The following is a 12018-nucleotide window of genomic DNA, read 5'->3' as shown; positions in this document are numbered from 1 at the left end:
TTTCAGTGAATCGGCGGCTTGCGCACATAGGGCATTCAAACGCAATTAAAAATTCTAGTCCATTGTGAGCTCCAGACTCACATGTACTGTATTTTTAGTCAAAGTGCACTGCATACATTATTTTCACTGATGAAATTTGTCACTTCTGTAACATAGCATTAAGAACACAAACATTTAAAATATTTAAATAACCTTCGTTTTCGTTATTAATCTGTTCTAAGAGGTCCGTTGAGAACGGGAACTTTTTTTCCAGTAGGAAAGGAACAATGTAAGTCGAATGAATTTGTTCCTGACTCCCCAAAATATTAACACAAAACACATTTTATAGAAAATAATTTACATTCATCAGTTTGCATTTGTGCAGTGGTTCTTAACCTGGGTTCGATCGAACCCTAGGGGTTCGGTGAGTCGGCCTCAGGGGTTCGGCAGAGCCTCTACCGCGGAGGTCAAGACACACCCGACTCATCGTGTAAATAACAACTTTTCCCTATCGGCGTATTATGGATACCCCCAAACAATGTTCCCTCTAATTTTGCATATGCGTGAGCACACGCAAAAACTCCTTGAGCATTCAGTGGAGCACATGTGAGCAACATCAGACGTGCAAATGCACTGTGGCCACACCAGAAGCACACCTGTCCCAAACCTGACTAAATAACAAGGTAAATGTTTTATTATTATAATCAAATAATTTCCATGAGATTATTTTCTCATATAAATATTTTGGCCCACTTACAATGACAATAACAAAACATATTGTTTTTTCAGGAGCTGTGTACTAGTATTGTATGTCTGGGTGGGGGTCCTGCTTTGGAAATAATTTGTACCTCTTTCAGATATCGCATTTAGTTCCCACTTAAACATTCACATGTTGCACAATGAGATGTAAACATGGGATCATGTGTACATTCCTGTAACTTTCTGTCTGTAAAATATATCTTTATTAGTATTTCTTTAATATAATAACATAATTTCATGATTAATATTTATGAATTAAGATTAAATTAAGATTTTTTTATTTTTTTTTTACACTAAAGAAGGGTTCGGTGAATAAGCATATGAAACTGGTGGGGCTCGGTACCTCCAACAAGGTTAAGAACCACTGCATTAGTGGAATGGATTTGAACTTTATTGTCATTGCGCTTAGAAATTTGTTTTCAGTACAACCTGTAGACGGAACAGGTGGGCTAATGGGTCCCCAGAAGGGCGGCGCCCCGTAGATACGTAGGAAACATAGGGGGATGAGGATGAGAAAAAGCAAATACCTCAAAACTGTATATGACACTGAGGTGTATACCGTATTTTTCGGACTATAAGTCGCAGTTTTTTTCATAGTTTGGCCGGGCTCCAGTGCGACTTATATATGTTTTTTTCCTTCTTTATTATGCATTTTCGGCAGGTGCGACTTATACTCCGGTGCGACTTATACTCCGAAAAATACGGTACCTATTAAATTATCTAAAAAAGCTTGCACGTTAATGTTAGCGTGCTAAAATGCTCACTGTAAAATGCGTCAAGTACCAAAATATATTACTTTGAGGTGTCTACCTTAAAAATGTGTTTAAAATGTTAGCATGCAAAATATACCAAAATATGACTGAGATGCATACCTACAAAATTAGCTAAAAAATAAGCTAGCATGCTAACGTTAACGTGCTGACAGGTATCATTCGTCAAATAACAAAATATTTGACGCTGAGGTGTATGGCTGCACAATTAGCAAAAAAAGCTAGCATGATAATATTAGAATGCTAACAAAAGTTCTGCAGACAGTTGAAAAATTAGCTACGGCCGCACTTTAGACACCCCAGCTGTATATCTTTACCATTAACAGTAACTTCATTCTTTCAGTTCTGTTCCCTAAACTATCGCACAATGCTTATTGATTCTTTTTTCACCTCAGAACTGTTGGAGGGAAGTCGCAAAAAGGATGAAGAAATGAAGAGCTTAAAGGTAAGCATACATTAAGCATACATACATACATCATTTGTCTTATTTCTATCTTTACATTTGTTTATTTGAGAGCAACAGTCTCTTTTGCCAGAGATCTTGCAAAATTGGCACATAAGAACTGTAAAAAAAGATCAAAGATGAATAAACAGTCAAATAACAACAATAAAAAGTACTTTGTGAGCACATTCAGCAATACTGTGATAATAATGATAACCGTGATAATTTTGGGCACAATAACTGTGATATTAAATGTTCATATCATTACATCCCTAACTAGGTATGGGTACTGTTCACATTTGAACCGATATAGTACCAATTCCCGGTACATGGTACCGATTTTTTGTACTCTCATGTGTCTTAATAAATGGTAACTGTTTAATAGCAAAAACATTTTTTAATGTAACATTTAAAAACATGCTTATTATGATCACTGTGCTGAGTAGTTGTTAAATTTTGTTTTATTATAACATTTGAGTCTCATTTGCAAAGCAGTTGCACTTCCAAGACATTAGATGGCAGTATAGGCTATCAGGAAGTAGCTTTTTCTAGGTAGTTGAACCTGTTATGTTGCGCCGTACAAAGTGTTTTTCCTGTAAGTGTTGTGCTTATTACACAGCAGCTGTTTGGTTGTAACAATAATCTTAGTTTACCAAATTTGGAGTTGTTGAAATGGCCATGGAAAATCGCTAATGCTAATAGCAGCCTGTCTATGGCAAATCCAATGTAAATTAGCATCGAGCTAGTACGTTTTGAAAAAGTGAAGCTTTACTTAACGTGTGAGGGAATTCTACCAAGCATACTTCCTCTGTTGGTGTTAAAAATTGCAACATTATTCAAAGGGAGTTTGGCTGAGTGCTGCTTGAGTGACTGTTTCATTGAGCTGGAGTTTAGTCTGCAACCGGACATGACGAGTCTTAAACCGGATGTGGCGTCACATTGGGGTTGGGCCGATAAAAGGATATCAATATATATCGCGATAGACATATAATCGATATCATTAAAGAAATGTATTTGATAAAATGCTTTTTATATATATATATATATATATATATATATATATTTTTTTTTTTTTTTGGACAGAAGAAACCGGAAGTTACGAAGCAAGGTTGGTTATATGAACAAAGGCACTTGCCATCTGGTATCTATCCTAACAAAACAGGAAGTGATCACTGAGCAATGGGAGGTACACGCTAACAGCCAATCACGTAACACTATCAAGTTTGGTTGCATAATCTTGTTGTCTTGCGGTTGATTCTGTCTGTTAGAAGATATCTCAGTATTAAACTGTAGGGACGCAATGGTGCTCGGTATAATCCTGCATGCGGCAATGCGCCTTTATTGACGGTTGTCCTGTGCTCGCGTGTGTTTGTGTACAAGTGCTTGTTTGTGTCTGTGTATGTGCGCGACCGTCGCAAAAGTCACGACGTAATTAATGTTCAACCAGCATTTTGCCTCTTCCCCTTACACAGCTAGAGTGCAGCCCAGAAGAAAAAATTAAAGTCATTTGACTAACACTTTCCCCTTATTGTAATTGAATGTGGCGCGCCGCCATAGCATTTTTATGGCCACCACACCTTGGAAATATATATACTTGTTTTTTCTTGAAAACATATTAATGTAATATAAAGTATTGTAAACTCTAGAAGAAATCGCAAACTCTGGCACTCTTTTTAACTTTTATTACCAATCTTATGATAACGAAAGGCACAATTCCAACAGGTTTTACCTTCCGTGCGAACACTTTCGTCAAATCCAAACCACACAAAAATAAAACATCCATCCATCCATCCATCCATCTTCTTCCGCTTATCCGAGGTCGGGTCGCGGGGGCAGCAGCCTAAGCAGGGAAGCCCAGACTTCCCTCTCCCCAGCCACTTCGTCCAGCTCTTCCTGTGGGACCCCGAGGCGTTCCCAGGCCAGCCGAGAGACATAGTCTTCCCAACGTGTCCTGGGTCTTCCCCGCGGCCTCCTACCGGTCGGACGTGCCCTAAACACCTCCCTAGGGAGGCGTTCGGGTGGCATCCTAACCAGATGCCCGAACCACCTCATCTGGCTCCTCTCGATGTGGAGGAGCAGCGGCTTTACTTTGAGCTCCTCCCGGATGGCAGAGCTTCTCACCCTATCTCTAAGGGAGAGCCCCGCCACCCGGCGGAGGAAACTCATTTCGGCCGCTTGTACCCGTGATCTTGTCCTTTCGGTCATAACCCAAAGCTCATGACCATAGGTGAGGATGGGAACGTAGATCGACCGGTAAATTGAGAGCTTTGCCTTCCGGCTCAGCTCCTTCTTCACCACAACGGATCGATACAGCGTCCGCATTACTGAAGACGCCGCACCGATCCGCCTGTCGATCTCACGATCCACTCTTCCCTCACTCGTGAACAAGACTCCGAGGTACTTGAACTCCTCCACTTGGGGCAAGATCTCCTCCCCAACCCGGAGATGGCACTCCACCCTTTTCCGGGCGAGAACCATGGACTCGGACTTGGAGGTGCTGATTCTCATCCCAGTCGCTTCACACTCAGCTGCGAACCGATCCAGTGAGAGCTGAAGATCCTGGCCAGATGAAGCCATCAGGACCACATCATCTGCAAAAAGCAGAGACCTAATCCTGCAGCCACCAAACCAGATCCCCTCAACGCCTTGACTGCGCCTAGAAATTCTGTCCATAAAAGTTATGAACAGAATCGGTGACAAAGGGCAGCCTTGGCGGAGTCCAACCCTCACTGGAAACGTGTCCGACTTACTACCGGCAATGCGGACCAAGCTCTGGAACTGATCATACAGGGAGCGGACTGCCACAATCAGACAGTCCGATACCCCGTACTCTCTGAGCACTCCCCACAGGACTTCCCGAGGGACACGGTCGAATGCCTTCTCCAAGTCCACAAAACACATGTAGACTGGTTGGGAAAACTCCCATGCACCCTCAAGGACCCTGCGGAGAGTATAGAGCTGGTCCACAGTTCCACGACATTAAAATTTGTTAAAATTACCAAAAATTATTAATTAGTATCTTGTACCTAGTACTATACTAATACCGGTATACCGTACAACCCTAGTCCTATTACACAAGTAGTTAGCAATAACACATGTATTTACGCATTGAACTTTGGACCAAAAAAAGCTAACATTAGTGTATCTATGTATGAAATATTGCACACAATATGAATACATAACTTTTAGAATGGAAATAGAAATCCACAGAAATGTATTCATTTTTCATGCACTGTTTTGTTTATCTGCAACACGTCAGTGAAAATAATGCCTACATTAAACCGGTCCCTGGTGCAAAAAAAGTTGCAGTAGTAATATATGACGAATATGACGGTACTCTGTATATACCTGCACTGGACAATCCCACTTTAATTCCAAAAAATTATAATTGTGATTTTAATCGAGATAGAATGACATAAAAAATTAATCGTGATACATTTTTTTGCCATATCGCCCAGCCCTAACGTGAATCGATACCTAGTTCTACCGACAGAATTCGGCCTATAAAAGTACCAAAGCCGTGACATAGCTCTGAAAACAGAAGATCCAAGAAATGTCGGAAAAAGGCAACAACTTAAAGAGACAAGACAAATCTGCTGTGTTAGTTTGGAGTAGGATCAGGGACGTCTAAGTCCTCTGCAACGCTGCGCTGCACAGCCCCGAGCCTGACACACATCTTGCAGCCATGCCCGGACAAGTCGTTAATTACAGCAGACACAGGGCCACCAGCGCGCCTGTCTCTTCCCCACAGTGCCACAGCATCCGCCGTCTCGTCTTCACCGGGAACGGAGTCACCCCGCAGCACTTCGCTCGGCCTCCTGTGCAGACGTTCACGTGCGTCTGTCGCTGCTGGATGGCACCTGGCAGAACTGCTGTGCAATTATTCAGCTGTCCCGCACCCAGTCGAGCGTTTAACGATGAAGGATGAGAACGGAGAGATGGAGAGGAAAAGGCAAGCTGAGGGGTGTAAAAGTTAAAAGTTTCCCAGTAAAGGAAGCCTTGTTACAAACTGCTAATGCGTATGAAGCAGAGGGGCGAGGGGGAGAAGCAGGTGAACGTTTGAGTGGCAGATAGAATCACTTATGCGTCATTACAGAGAGAACATCTGTCTGGATCTTCATGAGCAGCGAGAGAAATTTGTCTTTGTGTGTTTGCGATAAGGAGCCAGTTGTCGCCCACAGACTCTCCAAAGCCTCCTTTGTTACCCATTTGTTATTATCATCACACACACACACACACACACACACACACACACACACACACACACACAAACACACACACACACATTCTTGTATTTGTTACCTTCTTGAGACCTCTGAAAAATGCCTACTTCTTTAGGGCCACCCTTTCTAGATCAAAAAAATTTGTATTTACAACATTAGTAATATATACATAAGGGTGTAACGGTACACACAAATTTTGATTCGGTACGTACCTCGGTTTAGAGGTCACGGTTCGGTTCATTTTCGGTACAGTAAGAAAACATACCTGCCAACTACTCCGGTTTTCCCGTAATTAGTACGGTTTTCATCAACCTATTCCGGGTTACGGTTGCAGTGATAAAAAATACGGTTTTTCATTAATTAAAAAACTTTTTTTTTTTTAAATGCGCGAGGCTATTTATAGCACCGCTGCCAAGCACGAGGCACCTGTTGCCATTGTTTCCAAACGAGCGAACGATCATGGAATCAGCCGGAGAAAAATCGCAAACGAGTCTTAAACCGAAAAGAAAACTGCAGTCATTCCGTGAAGAATATTGAAAAGCCTATCCGGGAATAATTATCCGTTCCAAAAAGGGGTAAAACTACGCGAATTGCACCTTGTGCAGACAAGATTTTTCGATCGGACACGGAGGAATTAGCGATGTAAAAGACCACGTTGGGACAAAAAAACACAAGTCTAATGCCGTTGCTAGCGATACAAGTGGAAAACTTTCAACGTTTTTCGGATTTTAGCCACAAAAAGGTAATGACACCAATGTTATCTATTGGAATTGTTTAGTACTGTTATACTGTTAAAAGTGTTTATACTATTTATGCTTTCAAGTCCAAGTTGAAGAAATCTTGTTAAATGTTGACAGCATAACTACCAAAATACAGAAGTATGTCCTTAATATTTTTGCAGTGCTATTTCTGTTGAAAAGTTAAAATGATTACATTAGAGATGTGATGTGTGATTACATTAGAGATGTGATGTGCCACTTTTCAAGTGTCTGATGGCTTAAATTAATTTTCATTAATTTTTCATATTTTGAATTCTTTTGAAAGGCTTACAAAAAAACTACATTTGAATTGTAATTCCATGCTATTGACAGGACTATTAATTTTAATGAAGTTAGCTTACCATGTTTACAGTATGATAATTGTGATAGAAATGTGAATTTTAGGCACAGAATATTTTATACAATTGAACAAGGCAGTAGATTATACAAGCTTGGACAGAAAGTTAATAATGACACCAATTTTTTTTAATGGAATTGTTTAGTACTGTTTTACCATTTGTTTACTGGAAAAAGTGTTTATACTGTTTATACTTTCAATTAACAAATTGAAGTCTTGTGAAAGGTTGACAGGATAACTGGCATTAACTGTCAAAATAATTTCAAACTATTGAAGTTAGCTTACAGAATAAACATGTCAATCAACCCATATGATTTTTGCTGTAATATTTTTGTTTTGAAAAGTCACTGTGACTACCGGTAATAGAAAAGTGATGGTTTTAGCAACATTTTAACCTGTCTGAATGCTAATAATCATTTTGCGTCGGGGGGCGAAGCCTGAACGCCCCACCAGGATTTTGTCCTGGACCTACCGGGGCCTGTGGCCCCTGGACTCTGGCTACTAGGTTTTTCTGATTTCAAAAGTTGGCAGGTATGAGAAAACAACAAAATATTAAATTTTTGGTTATTTATTTACTAAATTTGTAAACAATGGCTTTATCCTTTTAACATTGGGAACACTATAATAATTCTGCCCACGTTAATCAACATTAAACTGCCTCAAGTTGTTGCTCAGATTAAATAAAATGACAAAACTTTTCTTCTACATATAAAAAGTGCAACAATAAACAGTTTCAAGTCAACTCATCATGCTTAATTTATTACAGCATGTGGGAAGCCTGTAGTTGATTTTTATTATGTAAATGTTATATTTTCATCAACATGTGATAGCAGGGACCCTGTCATTCAAAACTAGGCTGCTGCATTACTAATGATTAATGTAACTATAGCTGAAAAAATGGTACAATAGCAATAGGAGAGACTATTCATCCCTAAACACCATGTAGGCTTAATGATGCAGTTACATTATTATATCAACTATCAGAGACAGAAACTTTTCATTTAACATAATGTCCTTTTTTGCTGCTTCAACACAGCTCAATCAACACACAAAAAGGTAAAGTGAAATAACAGACAGACAGAGCTTTGCTGTCCGTAACACACACACAAACACACCGCAAAATGAGCTAACGTTACGCTAAAAGCGAATTAGCCTTCACCTCAAGCCAGGACTGCGAGCGAGCTGAGCTGCCTTTTATATTTCTAGAAGGTCAACGGGCTCATAGTGATGTTGCTAGTAGTTGACTGGGAGGTGTTTATTATAATTTGGGGAGAGTCCGCTGCCTGATGCTTCCCTGCTAAACGCTAAGCACTGACTACATGCGCTCTGAATACGCACTGCTGATTGGCTGTTACCGCTCTGTTTGTAACCAATCAGATGGTTGTGTGGGTGGGACAATGCTGGGTGCTGTGTAGTGTACTGATAGAGGCAGAAGGAAGCGGAGCAGCTTGTTAAGGCTTTAGCTTCGGCGGCTACTTAATATGTTCGTGTGGAAACTCGTTCGGTACACCTCCGAACCGAACCGAAACCCCCGTACCGAAACGGTTCAATACAAATACACGTACCGTTTTATATGCAAATATAAAAAAGGTAAGCTTTTAGTAAAATTTTTTTATTTTTTGTTTGTAATTGTTTTTTAATCTTCATTATTTACTTCAATTATTACAGTATGTCTCTATATACATATATATATTTTTTATTAATATTGGCCAAGGGGGTGAATTTCAATTTCTTACACACACTTGTTATTACATATGTTGGCCAGAGGGAGAGTACTTCAACATTTTACACACCTGTTATTACATATGTTGGCCAGAGGGGGAGCACTTTTAAAACCGACACACAGTCAATTTGAAAAATCCCTCCTCTTTGGGACCACCCTAATTTTGATAGATTTCACCACCAGATAAATAAATAATGATAAATGGGTTATACTTGTATAGCGCTTTTCTACCTTCAAGGTACTCAAAGCGCTTTGACAGTATTTCCACATTCACCCATTCACACACACATTCACACACTGATGGCGGGAGCTGCCATGCAAGGCGCTAACCAGCAGCCATCAGGAGCAAGGGGTGAAGTGTCTTGCCCAAGGACACAACGGACGTGACTAGGATGGTAGAAGGTGGGGATTGAACCCCAGTAACCAGCAACCCTTCGATTGCTGGCACGGCCACTCTACCAACTTCGCCACGCCGTCTGATGCAATGATTTTCCATATTGGGACTATGATTTCGGTCCTAACTTGTTCACCGGTCCTCATATAGACGGTACTTTTCCTTGTTGATGTCTCAAGAAGGGTATAAATACAAGAACACACACACACACACACACACACACACACACACACACACACACACACACACACACACACAAATGCACAGTCCCTCATAGACAAAATTGCCTGGACTTAATGTCTCTCACACCACACAGCTGTGTTTTTCTACCTCATCTCGTTAGTTTCCCTAAAGTCATTTTTCGGATGCACAGTAAATTAATCTCCTGCCTCCTTTTGTGTCCTTACAGGATCGTGTTTTGGATCTCGAGATGGTAAGGACGCATTGTTATTGACTACAGTTCGTTTAATTGTAACTCTGTTGGGCGCCACATTTAGCTGGACGATATATTGTCTCCCAAATAATTGCAGATGAACAATGTTAGTGTCAGCAATACTTCGAAATCAAATAAAGCACTAATATAATCATAATAATAATGCAAGTAACCCATTCAAACGCAATAAACGTTTAATTTTTCTGTATTTTTTTACCATTGTAATTTGAAAGTTAAGTACTTTATCATTATGATAATAAATAAACAAATAAAAATAAAATGGAGTCACAATCTCTATTAGCAAAAATTGCACTTCAGTAAATATTGAACATCTTGAAGTCTTTTTTTCCACAGTTGTGTGTTTTGCTTTGTTCTTTTTTTCCTTGCAATAACCTTCCAACAAATTCGGCATACTGGCTCGTTTATCCTTTGTTGATGGACTCATCTTGCTCAGTGGGTGTAAAGCTGTAATGTTCCCACACAGAGACATTGTAATCACATTAGTCTATTATGAACGCACAAAGACTTTGGAATCATCTTTAATCCTCCGGTTTATGTTACCTTGCAGGGATTCTCACTACAGCCGCGACTGTGTGCGTAAGATGGCGGCCCCGCCTCCACACACAGTGACAAAGATTTGCTCCGTTCATTTATTTCTGCTATCGAATAAACATTTGCAAGTTTATTTAAATGTATCATTGGATTAATTGATTTAATCATGATCGTCCTTGGTGTACTCTTACAGTAATGTCAGGACTTCTGACAATCTTTTCACAAACAAAGCCAACACATTACTAGCTTATTGCCATTTGTTTTAGTTTGAATTGTACACTTTGGGGCGTGAACTCTAATTGGGAAGTTTACGACTTCTCAGCAGCCTTTATAAACAGTCCTTTATTAAAAAAAAACCCAAGTCATGTTGAAATAGGTATAGGTACCGAATAGAGATGTACGATAATGGCTTTTTTGCCGATATTCCGATATTGTCCAACTCTTAATTACCGATAACCGATATCAACCGATACCGATATATACAGTCGTGGAATTAACACATTATTATGCCTAATTTTGTTGTGATGCCCCACTGGATGCATTCAACAATGTAACAAGGTTTTCCAAAATAAATCAACTCAAGCTATGGAAAAAAATGCCAACATGGCACTGCCATATTCATTATTGAAGTCACAAAGTGCATTATTTTTTTTAACATACCTCAAAACAGCAGCTTGGAATTTGGGACATGCTCTCCCTGAGAGAGCATGAGGAGGTTGGGGGGGCGGGGTTGAGGTGGAGGGGGGTGTAGGGGGTAGCAGGGGGTGTATATTGTAGCATGCCGGAAGAGTTAATGCTGCAAGGGGTTCTGGGTATTTGTTCTGTTGTGTTTATGTTGTGTTACGGTGCGGATGTTCTCCCGAAATGTGTTTGTCATTCTCGTTTGGTGTGGGTTCACAGTGTGGCGCATATTTGTAACAGTGTTAAAGTTGTTTATACGGCCACCCTCAGTGTGACCTGTATGGCTGTTGACCAAATATGCCTTGCATTCACTTGTGTGTGTGAAAAGCCGTAGATATTATGTGATTGGGCCGGCACGTAAAGGCCTTTAAGGTTTATTGGCACTCTGTACTTCTCCCTACGTCCGTGTACCGCTCCGTACAGCGGCGTTTTAAAAAGTCATAAATTTTACTTTTTGAAACCGATACCGATAATTTCCGATATTACATTTTAAAGCATTTATCGGCCGATAACATCGGCAGTCCGATATTATCGGACATCTCTAGTACCGAACCAATACAGTACCGATTCGAGTCAATATTCAGTACTTCAGTGTTTTTTAATAAATGTTAATTGTTTGATGATTAAATTGTATCTTTTAATGTAACATTTAAAAATGAGCTGATTATGATAACAATGCTGTCCAGTTAATATATCTGGTTTTATTATATCATGTGAGTCTCATATGCAAAGCAGTTGCAGCTCCAGGACATTAGAGGGCAGTACTGTATAGGCTATCGTTGTTATGTTGTTTAAACTCGGAAGTAGCTTTTTTAAGGAAGCTATATGTGTTATGTTGCGCCCTACAAAGTTTTTTGACTGTAGGTATTGGGCTTATTGCACACCAGCTGTTTTATTGTAACATTCATCTTAATTGTAGTTCACATTACAACATTTGTAAAATTGC

At 39.9% G+C, this 12018-nt stretch overlaps 1 protein-coding gene across 2 annotated transcripts in view; it reads left to right on the top strand.

Moving 5' to 3' along the window:
* LOC133623713 (centrosomal protein of 128 kDa-like) overlaps positions 1-12018 on the top strand; it is a 123896-nt gene that overhangs the window by 90588 nt on the left and 21290 nt on the right. For both annotated transcript variants that reach the window (XM_061987044.1, XM_061987043.1), the window contains 2 exons: positions 1904-1953; positions 9816-9839. In XM_061987044.1, the coding sequence (XP_061843028.1) occupies positions 1904-1953; positions 9816-9839 (74 nt within the window). The remainder of the gene's footprint in view (positions 1-1903; positions 1954-9815; positions 9840-12018) is intronic.

This window comes from Nerophis lumbriciformis, linkage group LG26, assembly GCF_033978685.3.
Source record: "Nerophis lumbriciformis linkage group LG26, RoL_Nlum_v2.1, whole genome shotgun sequence".
NCBI lineage: Eukaryota > Metazoa > Chordata > Actinopteri > Syngnathiformes > Syngnathidae > Nerophis > Nerophis lumbriciformis.
The sequence above is the reverse complement of the archived record's forward strand: the minus strand, read 5'-3'. Positions and strand labels throughout refer to the sequence as shown.